This window comes from Ranitomeya variabilis, chromosome 1, assembly GCF_051348905.1.
Source record: "Ranitomeya variabilis isolate aRanVar5 chromosome 1, aRanVar5.hap1, whole genome shotgun sequence".
In the NCBI taxonomy this organism is placed as follows: Eukaryota; Metazoa; Chordata; class Amphibia; order Anura; family Dendrobatidae; genus Ranitomeya; species Ranitomeya variabilis.
In genome coordinates, this window is record NC_135232.1 from 1009952751 (window position 1) to 1009970823 (window position 18073).

The 18073-nt window shown below is 41.2% G+C and overlaps 1 protein-coding gene across 2 annotated transcripts in view; it reads right to left on the reverse strand.

Annotated features, from left to right (window-relative positions):
* Window positions 1–18073, reverse strand: part of GPM6A (glycoprotein M6A) — a 448503-nt gene that overhangs the window by 228221 nt on the left and 202209 nt on the right. Inside the window, exon 1 of one of the 2 annotated variants that reach the window (XM_077279523.1) lies at window positions 12570–13212. The exons of the other annotated variant lie outside the window; for it this stretch is intronic. Coding sequence (XP_077135638.1) covers window positions 12570–12606 — 37 coding nt within the window. The 5' untranslated portion in view covers window positions 12607–13212. Of the gene's footprint in view, window positions 1–12569; window positions 13213–18073 lie in introns of those variants that run through there. 2 annotated transcript variants of the gene reach the window in all.

Here is an 18073-nt window from a genome sequence, read left to right on the forward strand (position 1 = left end):
GTGAGTGCAAACCATTTTTTTCTCTTTTTCCTGGGCTCTTTTGAAATAACCTTCACTGTACCTGTCCTTGGGTATTGTTAAAACTTGGAGACTATCAAGCATTAAAAGCATATGAGAGGACCCGAGAGTAGTTTCTACTATATAATTGTCTAAGGGTCACTTCCGTCTGTCTGTCTGTCCTTCTTTCTGTCTTTCTTTCTGTCACGGATATTCATTGGTCGTGGCCTCTGTCTGTCATGGAATCCAAGTCGCTGATTGGTCGTGGCAAAACAGCAACGACCAATCAGCGACGGGCACAGTCCGGCGGAAAAATGGCCGCTCCTTCCTCCCCACAGTCAGTGCCCGCTCCATACTCCCCTCCAGTCTGCCCTCACACAGGGTTAATGGCAGCGGTAATGGACCGCGCTATGCCGTGGTGTAATGCACTCCGTTACCGCTGCTATTAACCCTGTGTGACCAACTTTTTACTATTCATGCTGCCTATGCAGCATGAATAGTAAAACAATCTAATGTTAAAAATAATAATAATAAAAAAAATCGTTATATACTCACCGTCCGTCGGCCCCCGGATCGACAACAGGCCTTCCCCGCTCGCGACGCTCCGGTAACCGGTCCATGCTGCGATCTCGAGAGATGATGACGTAGCGGTCTCGCGAGACCACTACATCATCATCTCGCGACACCGCAATGCACTCTTGAGACCGGAGCACACGAGCAGCGTCGGTAACAGCTTCGCTTGGATCGGGGGCTCCGGAAGGTGAGTATATAACTATTTTTTATTTTATTTCTTTTTTTAACAGGGATATGATGCCCACATTGCTATATACTACGTGGGCTGGGCAATATACAACATGGGCAGTGCTATATACTACGTGGCTGGGCAATATACTACATGCGCTGGGCAATATACTACGTGGCTGGGCAATATACTACATGGGCTGGGCAATATACTACGTGGCTGGGTAATATACTACATGGGCTGTGCTATATACTACGTGGCTGGGCAATATACTACATGGGCTGGGCAATATACTACATGGGCTGTGCTATATACTATGTGGCTGGGCAATATACTACATGGGCTGTGCTATATACTATGTGGCTGGGCAATATACTACATGGGCTGGGCAACATACTACATGGGCTGTGCTATATACTACGTGGCTGGGCAATATACTATGTGGACTGCGCAATATACTAAGTGGGCTGCGCAATATACTACATGGGCTGTGCAATATACTAAGTGAGCTGCGCAATATACTACATGGGCTGCGCAATATACTACATGGGCTGCGCAATATACTAAGTGGGCTGCGCAATATACTACATGGGCTGCGCAATATACTACATGCGCTGCGCAATGTACTACATGGGCTGTGCAATGTACAACGTGGGCTGCGCAATGTACTACATGGGCTGCGCAATGTACTACGTGGGCTGCGCAATGTACTGCGTGGGCTGCGCAATGTACTGCGTGGGCTGCGCAATGTCCTGCGTTGGCTGCGCAATGTCCTGCGTTGGCTGCGCAATGTACTGCGTGGGCTGCGCAATGTACTGCGTGGGCTGCGCAATGTACTGCGTGGGCTGCGCAATGTACTACGTGGGCTGCGCAATGTACTACGTGGGCTGTGCTATACACTACGCATTCATATTCTAGAATACCCAATGCGTTAGAATCGGCCCACCATCTAGTTAATTTATAAAGAATCTGCTTTAAAGATAAAAAACATAAAATCAAATATATAAAGAGATCAAACTAGAGATAATGTATGTGGAACTTGTGATCTTCTGACAAAGACTGCCAAAAGACGTTACCTAGTAGCTCTTCTAGAACAAGCAAACTGAACCAGAACTAGATATATGCTAACATTTTCTTCCAAAAAATAGATTAACTTAGAGGAAAAAAAAGGGAAAAGAAGAGAGAAAGGAGGAAAAGAGATGGGAAATGAGGGGGAGGAAAAGAGAGGAAAAGGAAGGAAAATCGAGAGGGAGGGCAAGCAAGAGTGAGGGTTAGCGAGAGAGGGAAAACAAGAGAGGATGAGAGGGAGAGAGGGAGAGCGAACAAGAGGGAGGAGAGGACTTAAAGGAGACGGGAAGACATAGAATAAGGGGAGAAGAGACAGAGAAAGGGGGAGGTGGGGACGAGAGGGAGGGAGAAAGAGGACGAGAGGGGGCAGAAAGTGGCCGAGAGGGGGAAGAGAGAGAACCCACTAGCAACAAATGTTAAACTATGTATCTGTGCAAGTGGTTTTGACCAAACCAAATCTTTACCTTAAGACATGCCAAGATTAGGCCGCCTGCCTAGCCTTCAGAGGGCCTTAATCAAATAAGTCCACTTAGATAATCCAATAATTCACTTTGTGGTAAGAGTTTTCTTGTTGGAATGTTTTGGTGAATGCAGTAATTATAGGTCACTTAATTTCTGTTTCGTCTATGCATCCTAGAAGTAGTAATTTCAAATGAATAATGATGCATTTTGGAAACATTTGGGAAGTAAAATGCAGTTTTGCTTTGGTGACAGCATTTTAAAATTAGTAAGTACTTGATTCAGGATTTCTAAGGAACATAAAATTCATGCTAAGCTTTTTACGACAAAGCTTTGGATATACTAAACAAAAGCAATGTAATAATAATGAACTGTTAAATATGTCATATTAAGAAGATGAGCAATCAAAACTTTTGTTTTTGTTCAAAAAAAGGAAAAACAATCATTTTGTGCACTTGTATTCAACTAACCAATTCAATTGTCACTTTTGATGAAATGTTATACAGTGGGGAAAAAAAGTATTTAGTCAGCCACCAATTGTGCAAGTTCTCCCACTTAAAAAGATGAGCGAGGCCTGTAATTGACATCATCAGTAGACCACAACTATGAGAGTCAAAATGAGTAAAACAAATCTAGAAAATCACCTTGACTGATTTGGCAAGATTTATTTTGCAAATTATGGTGGAAAATAAGTATTTGGTCATTAACAAAAGTGCATCTCAATATTTTGTTATATATCCTTTGTTGCAGTCAGAGGTCAAACATTTTCTGTAAGTCTTCAAATGGTTGGCACACGCTGTTGGTGGTATGTTGGCCCATTCATCCATGCAGATCTAGAGCATTGATGTTTTGGGCCTGTCGCTGGGCAACACGGACTTTCAACTCCCTCCAAAGGTTTTCTATGGGGTTGAGATCTGGAGACTGGCTAGGCCACTCCAGGACCTTCATATGCTTCTTATGAAGCCACTCCTTCGTTGCCCTGGCGGTGTGCTTAGGATCATTATCATGCTGAAAGACCCATCCACCTTTCATCTTCAATGCCCTTGCTGATGAAAGGAGGTTTGCACTCAAATCTCACAATACATGGTCCCATTCATTCTTTCATGTACACAGATAAGTCTTCCTGGTCCCTTTTCAGAGAAACAGCCCAAAAGCATGATGTTGCCATCCTCATGCCTCACAGTAGGTATGGTGTTCTTTGGATGTAACTCAGCAGTCTGTCTCCGCCAAACATGACGAGTTTTGTTTCTACCAAGCAGCTGTACTTTGGTTCATCAGACCATATGACATTCTCCCAACACTCTTCTGGATAATCCAAATGCTCTCTAGGAAAACTTCAGACAGGCCCGGACATGTACTGGCTTAAGAAGGGGGACACGTCTGGCACTGCAGGATCTGAGTCCCTGGCAGCGTAGTGTGTTAATGATGGTAGCCTTTGTTATAGTGGTCCCAGCTCTATGCAGGTCATTCACTAGGTCCCCCCATGTGGTTCTAGGATTTTTTGCTCACTGTTTTGGTGCTCATTTTGACCCCACGGGGTGAGATCTTATGTGGAGCCCCAGATCGAGGGAGATTATCAGTGGTCTTGTATGTCTTCCATTTTCTTATTATTGCTCCCACAGTTGATTTCATCATGCCAAGCTGCTTGCCTATTGCATATTCACTGTTCCCAGCCTGGTACAGGGCTACAATTTTGTTTCTGGTGGCCTTCGACAGCTCTTTGGTCTTCACCATAGTGGAGTTTGGAGTGTGACTGTTTAAGGTTGTGGACAGGTGTCTTTTATACTGATAAATTCAAACAGGTGCCATTACTACAGGTAATGAGTGGAGGACAGAGGAGCCTCTTAAAGAAGAAGTTACTGTGAGAACCAGAAATCTTTCATGTTTTCATGTTTTTAGGTGACCAAACACTTATTTCCCACCATATTTTGAAAAATAAATCTTGCCAAATCATACAAGGTGATTTTCTGGATTTGTTTTCTCATTTTGACTCTCATAGTTGTGGTCTACCTATGATGTCAATTACAGGTCTCTTTTTAATTGGGAGAACTTGCACAATTGGTGGCTGACGAAATAATTTTTTTCCCCACTGTATATCCTGGCACAATTATGTGACTTGAATAGTTCTTAGTGTATTAAAAGTGTACAGCACTTCCCGTAGCACCTAAGTTGGAACGATTTCTTCAGACATCGAATGGACTGGCGAGTGACAGGATTGATTATTGCCCCATTTTAATTACTCGTAGGAATGGTCTTTCTGCTGAGGTTATGATGGACCACGATTCTTCATATCGCACTGGTACACGTGAGTATCTAGAATTTATCACCATTCCAGGACAGGACCGGTGATAAATGCATTACACTGGAATACCCTTTTAAAGAAGTTGTCCACTACTTGGACAACTCCTTGTCATACCTCACTTGACCCCAATAAAATAATAAAGCCTATAGTCACCTTCCGTGCTGTCGCCGTTCCTGCAGTGTTGGCATTTGCGCTCCCCGCGGCTGTCGTGCTGTGTTGTGTCACATGATGCCGGCGCTCAATCAGCACTGGCATCACTGTCTCCGCCTACAAACAACTTGAACATGAAAAAGAAGCCTGGGATCAGCTGCAGACTGGAGTTCCTATTCATGATTGATTTGTCCAAAGGCCGGGACAGTGACGCCAGCATTGATTTGGCCTGGGGTTACATGTCACAACACGGCACAAGAGCCCAGGCGAGAGTGACTGTCGACTTCGTGGGAACGGCACCAGGACGGGAGGGGAGTATAAGCTTTATTATTTTATGGCGGACAAACATTTTGATTAAGAAGGGGTTGTCCTAGTAGTGGACAACCCCTTTAAGGTATATTACTCAAGCCATAGGAGCATGCACTTTCATTAAAGGGAGCCTGACAGCAAGATTTACCCCTGGAAGATATTAGGACCTCTTTAGATACCTGCTAATACAGGTTTTAATAATCTATGTTATACTCAAATGCTATATATATATATATATATATATATATATATATATATATATATATATATATATATATATACTGTATGTGTGTGTGTGTGTGTGTGTGTGTTTAAAAACAATGTTAAAATCATCCCTGTTCTCCCTGCCTACGAGTTGTGGAAGAATCAGGGACCGCTACCAATAATTACTACAGTGTACCGGAATTGCACCTCTCCTCTTGCTCTCTGATCTCCCTGCACATGCTGGGATGTCAGTCACACTGCTATAGGCATAATCCTAGTACAGAGTGCAATGACTGACAGCTATTCCTGTCTATTCCACTACCTGAAGACAGGGAGAACCGGAAGATTTAGGGAATCAGTCAGAATAGAATGGCTGTTCAAATAAAGTTGAGACACTCAGTGTACCATGACATGGCTAAACATTGAAGTACATCTTTCCACCTACTTGTTTTCCATCTATCTCTGGTCTTCTCTGGGTTTATCTAGACAGTGCTGTCAATTAAAGAAAAGGAGAAGGAAATGGAAGGAAAACACTTATGTGAGATTGTGCACTTAGATGTTTGGCCACGCCAAGGGTGCACCGAGCATCTGTCAGTGCAGAATGATTGTTCAAACAAAGTACAGAGTCCCTTTAATATCATTTTTTAAATACACACATGTAGCTTTTAGGCATAACACAGGGACTATTAAAACACTGCTAAATATATCTCCCTGAGGTAAATCCTTGAACAAGTTTTAATGACAGCTAATAAACATATCACGATTGGTCAAACCCATAAAACAGGCAGACTTCTATATCTATACAGACTTACAGCAAAATCAAAAAGCTAAGTTTAGATTATTAAATTACGTCGGATTAATGTGAGGTACATAATGGATAATTCCAATGGGCAATAAGGACAGTTTTTCATTTTCTGATCACAAAGACATTCTCTTTTAAAACTTTACTTTTTAAGGATTTTTTTTCACAAGGAGATGCAGTCTTTTTCTATGTCTCCTGGATGGAAGACATTATACAGCAGTATGTGTGTGGCTGTGAATCCAGCACTGAAGTAATATACAGTTACTAAAAGCTACAGCACAATCTGCCTGTGTCTGCCTGGTGTCTCACTGTACTGAAAGCATCTGAAGCCTCCTACCCATCCCTTGTTTATAGACCAAAATGCTTTATAACCTGACACCTCACTTTTCTGGCAGTCCATCTTGTTTTAGCCAAGGTGGATTTGAGCACTTTTTTCGCTTCAGATAATGATGTTGATAAGCAAGGCTGAAAGGATGAATTGGCTCATAAATGGAGACAGAAGCTGATTTCTCTAGTAAGCTACTGGATGTTAAAATGTTTCCTAAATTCACCTGTACTATTGACTTATGCAAAATTTGTTGAAATGACAGTGACTATTTAACAGAATTAATACTTTCTACATTGTTTATTCCACCTGACTCAAATTGGCTCAGACACACTTTAGCGTCTCTGCTCTGATCTGCTATCCTCCTTGTATTCTGACCTCGGAACGTTACCTGACTAAGCTTTTGTCTCTTCCTTCTGTATACTACGTACCCTTTTGGTTTCTAACCTTGGACTCCTTGACTACTCTGACTCACGACTCTCGACTTTTACTGTCCAAGAAGTATCGTTTCTCCTTGAGGAGAGTGACATGATAAGCATGTCGAGGTGAGGACACTTAAAGCCGCAATGCTCCTCTGGGAAATGTGCAAATTGTCTCTTCAGAGAGGAAGAGGACTAGAACTCTAGTGCCACCTATTGGAAGTAGCAATCCTAACAGTCAATGTCGACCCTTTAACGAGCCGTGTTACATGACTTAGGATAATAGCCAAACCAGAATCTCAATTTGCAGACACTGTGTTTCGGGGTACTGCCCCTCATCAGTGCAAAGTGAAGATCTGGTTTGGCTGAGTGAGAGAGGTCTGACCGGGATCAGGAAGTATCTTTTCTCCTTGCGGAGAGTGACATTATAAGCATATCGAGGTGACTTTTACTGTCGATAGAGCTGTGTGGGGATTTGTTTTTTTTTTTGGTTAGGTGAGATGATTTTTTCATTGATACCAATTTGGAGTAGATATCACATTTGGATTAATTTTTATTGACATTTTTTGTAAGGTGTGGTGGCTGGAAAAAAAGTAATTTTGGTGTTTTGATTTGCTTTTGTCTTTATGGTGTTTTCATGGGCACCATGTATCAGGCACTGGCTGTATGAACTCAGCCAGGAATGGTTTTGACTCTGAAACGCTGTGGTGTCTCAGGAAAAAAACATACTTTAAAAGCTGCATATAGGCAGAGGCCTGTCAATCCAGGGCTGTGGGTGGGGAGAAGCGCATCGTCTGTCGTATGGCTTGGTCCTCAAGCGGTTATTAAAAATGTGCCTAATGCATGCTGCCCAATCCATCATCTGTCAAATTCTCTTTAAGTAATTTTATATTTTGATACAATGGACTTATATGGATGCTAATATAGCAAATATCTATTAATATTTGCATTATGAATTTGTATATTTACATATAATATTCTTTTCTTTTTTATTTCTCATTTATCTCTTTTTTTTAAAAAAAAATTCCCCTCTGGGCACTTATACCTGTCATGCTTTGATTTCTTTTTCTATATAATATAGTACTACTTGGACCCATTTTTTTTCCTTTTACCAAATCAAGTTAGATTGGAAAACCATTTTTTTAAGAATCTGTGAAATTACACATCATAAGTAGATACAGTATGTGTTCTCTCTTAACCTGACATATCCTAAAATGTTTGGTGCGAGAAACACAAAAAAATACGAAATATAAAATATACTGTATATATATATATATATATATATATATATATATATATATATATATACACATATATATATATATATATATATATATATATATATATATATATATATATATATATTTATATGGCCAACAGATGCCTCAGTAATGTGTGCATTAAAAAATGTTGGCGTTCCATGATTTTTTTAGACACTGTTCAGAAAAAAAGAAAAAATCCAGTTGGCATCTCTGATGGCTAGGCTTCAAAAGAGTACCAAGATGGCAGCCATGTGGGCTTTTAGTAGGTCCCCAGCTGGCATGGTGAACCATCAGCACATTAATGTTTCATTAAATGCTGGTTAGTGTGCCTTCATTTCACTAAATTGTTAACAAGCAGCAATTGGTGCGAGCTCCGTTCGCTGCTAGTAGAGACGCATTAGCTGTGTGCCACAGTTTGCATATGCCGCTTGTGATGCGGGCTTATTTCCTGAGTCCCCATCATACATGTAGACCCCGGCAAACTGGTACATCCATAATCCCTATGGATCTGTAGAGGATTTGCTGCCCACCACCAATTCCGTCTGTCTTGAGTTTGGTTATAGCTGTCTTTGGCACTCTTTCATCTGTACCTCTAAAGACAGCCCAATCATGCCATGCTGTATGCCCTGTCAGACCTTCCCTTATTCTCCATTCACCTCTCTCAGAAGTCAATTGCGTCATCTTTGCTGGCCTGTGCATCGTCACAACCTGATTCCAACCAAATCCCACCAAGGACAACATCTGCAAGGAGTTTGTATGTTCTTCCTGTGTTTGTGTGGGTTTCCTCTGGGTACTCCGGTTTCCTCCCACATTCCAGAGACAGACTGATAGGGAATATAGATTGTGAGTCCCAATGTCTGTAAAGTGCTGTGGAATTAATGGCAAGTGAGCAACGCCAAGTGTGACTGGCACCTTACACACGCCATGTGCATCTACAATACTGCGCATCCACCCTCCCCTCCCCCATGCATGATAGGTGTGTGACTGGTTGCTCATCAGTATTTTGTACTTGTGCTACCTCCATTATACACCAATGTGTCCTGTTTCAATCATATAGTGAACTGGTACTTTAACCATGTATTGGTACGCATTGCCTCTTTCAGTGATATCTTGTGAATTTCATGTCCTTTTCAGGGAATTGTAAGTCCATTGATAGGTACTGAGATATTCCTCTCAATTCTCTTTTTTTCACAGGTGGAGGTTTCAACAACTCAGTGAATCTTTTATGTTTCTTTTATGTAAAATAAGATACCTGGTTTCCTATAGAGCTAAGTTCACCTATAAAAGAAATGTACAGGTATACAACCATTGCCTCTTGCTGCTAATAGGCAGCAAATCTCAAGGCCCCACTGTGCATCCTTTCCTGCAAAAACACGACATTCACTCAGTTACAAGAACAGGTAAACGTCAGCAATTGAGAGATTAGCTATTGGCAACATAAAGAAATTCCATGAAGGACACTTGGACCAATTCTTTTCCATAATACTAAATCATATATGTTAGATTGGTGGACAAATGTATTTTAACCAACGGTGACATTATACATCATCAGTACGTATCTGTCCTTTCTTATTCTGGCACATCCCAAGATGTTTGGTGCGTGAATATAAAAAAAACATGAAACATGGAATAAAAATCCAACAGATGCATGAACAGATGTCATGCTTCAGTCATTCTCCACTCATAGGCTTCTGTATTAAAAAGAATGTATGCATTTTATGTATTTTATTTTTACAGGATGGCCGCAGAGGATATTTTTGAGGTTCATTTGTCACCCATAGGTTCCATTATTATAAAATGATATGTTTAGCAGACACCGTTTTTTAGTAGGTAGCCAATTGGATGTTGGCCTAATGAATGCAGAGACTTCTTTTGGCCTACACAGAAAACCCTATAGTATTCAGGCAGTCAGCAAGCAGGTCATATGATATAACGATGGGCGCTAATGGAGCTGATAATTTGGCAATAACACGCCTGTTAAGAGTTACTGTACCTGCACTATCTTATACTTTATGAAGTATAAAAATAAAAGCAAAAAAAAAAAATATATTCCTAGAATGCTTCAAATGTTGCAGTATAAAGCATAGCCCACGGATGAAATCAGACCTTATGACTTGCATATCCATTTTTTGGTAGACATCTGCTTAAAGTGTAACATTGTAGTTTCTTCATAAATTAATTTGTAAAGAATTTCTTAATATCAGAAATGTACACTTCCCTACATAAAAGCCCCTTCTGTACCTCTCCCTCCATGTTTCCATACACAGAAGTCTGTACAGTAAGATTAGAATCCAGCTCCTGACCTTGATGGAGAGAGACAGAGACTCAAAGAGATTGTGCAGCTGTTTACTAGCAAGTGTTTAGGTCAATCGAGAGCTGGATTCACAGCTACACTGAACAGTACTGCAATACAATGTCCTGCATTCTGCTACAGAGACATAGAGAAGATAAGATCCTGCTCCCCTATGTGTGATTTGTATGGAGACATCATAGCAGATAAGCTGGAATAAATGAATAGAAATAAAGAATACAGAAAGGAACACTGGCTAAAATGCAGGATACAAGTCATATATTGGTCAAAATAATGTTATCTATCTTTTAAACACCCTTGGCAAGCTATTCTAGAAAATAATCCAAAAAATGTAGGTACACGGCTATCTACTAAAGGTAGATTTTTTTTTTTTAAATTACGAAGAATATAAATTATACAAGTATTGCAGAATACTAATCAATGCTTAAATATTTTCCACTGACATTTTTTTACATTATGATAATGCTACAAGAAGTAGTTCTGATTTGAAAATTCTCATTTAATAAATTATTATTATTTGTTGGATATGTAAAAATCTGGTACTAATGAGCTCCAAAAAGCCAAGATTGGTCAGTAATGTAATAACAGGATGGGCAGTTGCTAAATAATGGCACAGGTCAGCACCATGAATAACAGAGATGATGCAGAATAATCAGTTCATCTCTTTATTAATGGGGGGGTCATCACCTACCCACAGCAGGCCTTATGCCCTTTTATGTGGGTTCACCCAAGATGCTCAGATTAGTAACTAGTCATAAATCGGAGGCCGGAGCCATTAAATTGTGAACAATTAGCGTCTATCCTAAACTTCATTGACTCTTCACAATTGCACAGCTACCACAGGATGTCAGTGTTGTAGAAATCACAAGATCTGTAAATCTTCGTTCTTGGCATTTTAGGCAATGGAGGATATACTAAGTGTAGAAGACAAAGCCTTAATGTTTTCCGTTCTACAAGCTTATATTTAGCATATGAGAAAAATAGAGTCAAATGGTAAAAAACGTAAAAAACATTCCTATTGACAGTATATACAGTATATGCTGTAGGTACACAAAGGTACACAATACACAAACAACACCGTGTCACATAAATAGAGGAAACAGCAACAGATACAGCAAAGCCACCGTGTTGATCGTGACATTTGGGGATCATTGATGACATATTAAATTGTATTATGGGATTTGGGAATCTTACATATAATAACAAGTAAACAATACGTCAACATGGCCACCAAAAAACACGACTACTTTTCCTGAAGCATCATGGTGTCTGTATGTTAATTTTTCTATTTTTTTTTTTTTTTTATCTTCCCACTGCATTTGTTTACATTGATCATTTTCCAAAATAATAATAATCTTCCTGGTTTTTATCATAACCATGCTAAAATCTGATGAATGAAGTCTAAACATATTGCAAAACATCTGCAGGTAGCAGGTTATCCTAAGCAAGACTCCCTCTAATTTCATGCACAAAGACGTGGAAAAACAAGTCAGCATAAAAAAAACAGCATTCATTTAGCGTAAGTAGGTCAGGTCTAATGAGAGAAGTGCAACAACACAGATGAAAATTTGGCAAATAAAAACCCTCTGACCAGTTTGCATAATTCCCCAACGGCTACTAAATATAATCATTTAAAGGCAAAAAAAATAAAATCTGCAAAGCTGATTATTAGACAACAGCGCCAATTCTGCAGGACCGGATCTCGTGCCTCGGATTGTTGCTCGCGGCAGTAAACAAACATACAGGACGGCGATAGGACCATAATAACGGTAGAGTAACACACAATAGACAAACATATACAGCGCTATGTCTATTCTAACCATGGCGAAGAACAGGGACTAATCATGTTCACCCCTCTAGCTCTACGGAAATCTGTTTCCCAATTCTTGTGCTCCATTGAATCATGGAATTAATGGCTACATTGACTTCTTTGTGAGCCCAGGCTAACTATACATATTGTCAGCGTCTGTTGCACAGTTCACTCTGAGGTCCTAATTTTTCCCAGCAAGGCAAGCGTGAAAGGCTAAAAAAAAAAAAAAAAAAAAAAAAAAATGAAGATTAGTGTTCTTCAGATGGGAACAGGTTCCCAGCCGTCTCCGTAGCCTTCGTTGCCCGGCCATGTATGTTGCCAAGAACATGCACATTGCAGAAAATGAAGAATAAGAGGGTTTTGCTAATCCAAGGCAAGAGGATATGTAGTAATCACATAAACACATTACCTTTCTGTGTCTGTCCTTCTTCCATGTTTTCCTCCATGTCCACCTCTCTCTCTTGCTGGAAGGAAACTAATGAAGAGCTGTAATGAGATGTGGCTACAGTGTATATGTGGTTGTCACCTACAGCAGCAGCGGAGCCCTGGGTGCTGCACACACTCCCTCACTGCCTGCCTTTTGCTTGGAGACAGCCTGTCAAGTGGAATTTCATTCAAATTACTCTTCCATGAAGATTATCAATTTCTCTGCTCAAAGCTTCCCATTGTACACCAGCACTAGCAGGTCCTGCTACCGCCTCTCATTCACTCCTCTATGGGAAGCTCAGTTTCCCTGTCTCCGGCTACAATTGCACATACAGCCTAGAAGCTAAGGGGTTGTTGTATTCTGAGCCTGAAATTGGGAACAGGCTGCAGTGAGAACAGATGAAGGGGCGTAGCTCGCGCAGAAAACAGACCACCAACTGCAAATACCCCCTACTTGCTGGCAAAAGTGGAAAAGCCCAAATGTCTGTGGGCTCTGTCTGCTGCAGTAGGGGCCGCTCTCCCAATTAGACCCATTACAAATGACACGCTTTGCTGGTTCTATGTGTTGCCTTTATTGATCACGATGCTATTTACAGCCCTCGCTTTGCATTGCACAGAGATGGGAGAGGGGAATAATAGGTGTGCAGCACAAACATGGTGTCACGGGGATGGGGACATAGGCTGGCACACTTATTTCGTACATTGGGGATGGAAGGATGGATTCCTTTGTCTACACACCACAGGGAAGCATATATAGCGGCAGGGCCATTTTGAGGGAGATTTTGGAAGCTTGACGTTCTGATTTGTAATGCAAATCACACATCGCAGTCTGAGAACTGCATCTTGTGTCTGCGTCCGAGTGACAAGCTTTCCATTTTCACATCTCGGGCAATGTAGAACGGTATAATGGCCAACAACGCTTCGGCTTGTTTTTAGCACGTAAGAAAAAAAAAAAACCAGCGTCCTCGATGTACACTGAAACTGAATGCCTTCCATTACGTACATGGGGGGCACAAAAAATCATCAATATTGCCTTCACGAGACGCAACATTCGGGATCTAGTCACATTGACGCACAAAAGCAAGAGAATCCCGAGAATTTACAAGACATTTTCTAAGACAATTTAGCACATTCAGAGAGATCCGTCATGCATTAATTAACACTGTATGGAACATCGTCCAGACAGATGTTGTGTGACAATAGTATTCTGTTTGTTCTTCTTTATTGCTGCCGTGGAAAATATTTAGAAAATATGTTTTTTTCCGTTCTAGTCGAAAAGAATCCTGGGAGGCGTCTCACGGAGACCCCGGTTAGTTCAGGAGCCATCTTTAGCTTTAGCCCTTTTAGGGATCATTTCATCTTCAACTTGCTTGGCTGTTCACAGCAACAGTAATTTTGACCAGGGGTGCACAAACGTTTACATGCCACTGTACATAATGTAATAGGATATTGGAGATGGGAATACTCCTTTGAGTGAAAAGCAACCCCCGATAAGCAAGAATGCTGCTGGTGTCAGCTGGATATTACAGTTGACACCCTCCTGCATCAGTCGTGATCGGTTTTAACACTGATTTTGCCCATTTAATCCCCTAAATACCGCTTTCAATTGCAATGGCAGTGACTAGATGGTTAACAGAGGGAGAGGGTTCCTGATAGTTGCCATGACAACCGAAGGCCAAGAGATGGTCTTGATGTACGGTGGCCTGTTAGGCCCTGTTATAAACATGTTCTAACAGTGTGAAACTAACATATCATGCACTGCAGTACAGAAATAGCGCAGCGCGTGAGATCAGCAATCGGTGTTAAAAATATTCAAGGTCCATAGTGTGAAAGTGTTCTTTTTTCACTTGTTTTCTGCAGGTGTCCGCACCAAAATACGCAAATACTGCTCTGATTATCGTGATTTTTACACATTTTGTCCTTTATTTGATACATTTTTGGTGCAGATATACAGATCTGGCAAAAATTAAGAGACCACAGCAAAATGTTCAGTTTGTCTCTTTATAGGTATATTTTTGAGTAAAATGTAAAAAGTTCATTTATTCTATAAACTTCTGACATGTCTCCGAATTTTCAAGCAATACATTTTGTATTTTTTTCTGAAAAGGAGAAATGGTCAAAATTAAAAAAAACACACAGTGCTTTCAGATCTAAAATAATGCAAAGAAAACAAGTTCATAATAATTTAGAAACAACAACAATACTAATGTTTTAACTCAGGAAGAGTTCAGAAATCAATATTTTGTGGAATAACCATGATTTTTAATCACAGCTTTCATGCGTCTTGGCATGCTTTCCACCAGTCTTTCACACTGCTTCTGAAGCAAAAATTTAAGCAGTTCTTCTTTGATGGCTTGTGACTATCCATCATCATCTTGATTACATTCCAGAGGTTTTCAATGGGGTTCAGGTCTGGAGATTAGGCTGCCCATGACAGGGTTTTTATGTGGTGGTCTCCTAATTTTTGCCAGAGCTGTATATCAATGTTTTTTTTAATTCACTTTATAATATTATAATATTTAAAAGCATTGAATATGCACGTGAAAATACACCAGCACTTTTTTACATGCATTTTTTTTCAGCGTCGTCTTTATACGCACAGTGCGTAGAGGTTTTCATGATATTACAACCACTTTACTTAGACAGTTAAATGCAAAATATTTTATGCACAAGAAAAAACACAATATTTGCGCTACAAAGGAACATGTCCTAAGGCTCAGCTCACATGTATCCCCTGCTGTACATTGAGCACTCAACTCGGGGTTTGCGTCTAAATCCCCAAACCAGTGTAATTTAGACAAAACATAAGACAGAAGCATTCACTATAATGAGGCAGTTGGAGTCACCTTAGGCTTTGTCTATCCTCTGTTCCAGCAGTGTCTATCTTTTTTATCATCTTTTTGGTGCACAAATGTGTGGTCAAACACAGTTGAGTGTCTGCTTTAAAAATCAGGGAACACTGCCAGAACACAGATCAAACGGAGTCCAAAATGTCTCCCTAACTCATTATAGTGAATGGTTCCATTGGGAATACTGTTTGAATCACATTTTTTTGGAGATTTAAACTGAAACTTTTACAAAAGTTCTCAATGTAGAGCACAGGATAAAAGTGAATCCAGCCTCAATGTGATCAAAATATGTTATGTACCCTAAAAAGCTACAATTAAAATTTTCAATTCAACAAGCCCCAAATCAGATCTGTCTTCTATCAATGCAAAAAAAGTGGGTTTCCGTATTACTAGTAGAACAAAGGCTCTTCAAACGTGACATGACTGCTCCCAAAATAAAATCCAGTGAAATCAAGGGGTCTAGTTGCCAAAATAGGTTCACTTTTTGTTTTCTGTTCTTTCACCTCTGCAAGCTCTGAAAATGGCAACTTCAAACTATCTCAGTGAAATCTGTGGTCCAAAAGTTAAATGGCGCTATTTCCTTTTGAGTTCTGCTGTATGGCCAAACAGTAGTTTATGATGACATATGATATGGGACATTACCGTGATTGGGAGAAATTGCATCTAGTGAAAATAAAAAAATTGCAGCGAATATAACATTTTAGTGGTAAAAATGTATACATTTATTTTCATAGCCCTATGTTATAAAATTCTTTGAGGCATATATATATTCAAAACACTCACTAAACCCCTACATGAATTCCTTGAGCAGTGTAGTTTCCAAAATGGGGTCACCTATGGAGATTATTTGCTGCTCTGGTGGAGCGCCCCCACGTTAAGGGCAATGGGGTACTCGGTACCGGGTCTATCTCTTCTCGGTTCTGGGGATGTCACGGTGGCCCGACCCGGTCCGTGGCCCTTCTGAGGGGCGTCCAATTAAAGGTGAAGTTTGTCTGGTGTTCGTGACGCCACCTGTGGTGTTCGGTCAGGGTGACCGACGCTGCTAGGGGTCCGCTGGGGTGATGGAATGGCAGCTAGATGGTATACCTTCCCACAGGTGAAGAATGTCCCCAGGGCTTCCCGGATGTGTAGGTGGTGATGGTGGACGATGTAAGGTGCAATGAATAACGAGGACACAAAGGTTGCAGTCTCTTTACCTTTTACTGAAGACTTCAGCATCCACAGTCCAGAGTACCATTCACAGGGCAGGCAGAGTCCGGCTGGTCCGAAGGCACATCCAGAGTTCTCTTAACCAGGTGGAAATCAGTAGCCTTCCTACTAGCGCCTGTGTGTTGTAGTACCTCCCTGCTGAGCACCACGGGATAGTCCTCACAACTGTCGTGTATATTTCTGATGTTCTCTCTCTCTCTGTCCCCCAGATGGTATGGATAGGACAACCCGTATGACTGGGATAGCCTGGGGCTTGTTTGTAGGGACCCTAGAGATGCCCCGACCCCCACAATTTGCCACCGTGTCTTCTTAGGTATTAAGGTCGGGCAGCCAACTTGGAATTGACTGTCCTGCCGGTCTCTGAAGTAATGCGTAGAGTCAATTACTTCCTCGGTGTTCCGGCCGCCGGCTACTCGCCTCAGAAGGAGCCTGCCGATCTTGGGGCAGAACTCCTCCCGGTATTATCTCCTTGTGCTGTGACTTCGTTTCTCACTCTCCACAATACACTTCGCTTCGTGTCCTTTCTTAGGATGCTGCCGCACGTGGGGCAGGCGCAGCTCCGTAGCATTCTATCTCGTGCTAGGCCTCTGTCAGGATCCCACCCCTGACAGGGACCCTCTGTCTGCAGCTCAGATGTTCCTCCTTCTCCCCCTGTCTGCCTGACAGGTCCTCTCTGGGTCAAACCCAGGCAGCTTCTGACTCACTTCCTATCCAACCCACCAGTTTTACCCATGTGTGAGGAGTGCCCTAATAGATAGAAGCAAGGCTCCCCCTGGTGGACTGGAGTGTGAAGTGTAGTGTGTGACTTATGATACCTGGCAAGATGAACTCCTTTAGTACCATCAGACGTAATATCACGCCCCCTGGTGGAAGAGCGACATTACTGCAGCAACCAGGACTCTAGGGCGCTGCACTGGCAGCTCCATTAATGGTGACCACAATATTTTTAAACAAAATCTGAGCTTCAAAAGCCAAGTGGTGCTCCTTCCGTGTGTGCCAAAACAGTAGTAAACCACCACAAATTATGTATTACCTTGTTAAGTAGACATTGCTGAATAAATTGTAGGGTCCATATTCTCTTATCAGCCCTTGTAAGAATAAAAAATTTGAATCTAAAGTAACATGGTAGTGGAAAAAAGAAACAATTACTTACCGGTAATGGGATTTTCCAAAACCGATGACAGCTCCCACAGAAAGAGGGTTTCGGTCTATCAATGACAGGAAACCTACAGAATAAAAGGCCGGAGCCTCACCAATGCATCAGTTGGTTTACAAAGCATGAGAGGACACACCATAGTAGTTATATACACCATCAATGAAAAACAAACCTTTCTCACCCCCCTTCCCACCCCTCTTTTTCCTTTTATACTATGTGAATCCATGACTAGTGTTGAGCGATACCGTCCGATACTTGAAAGTATCGGTATCG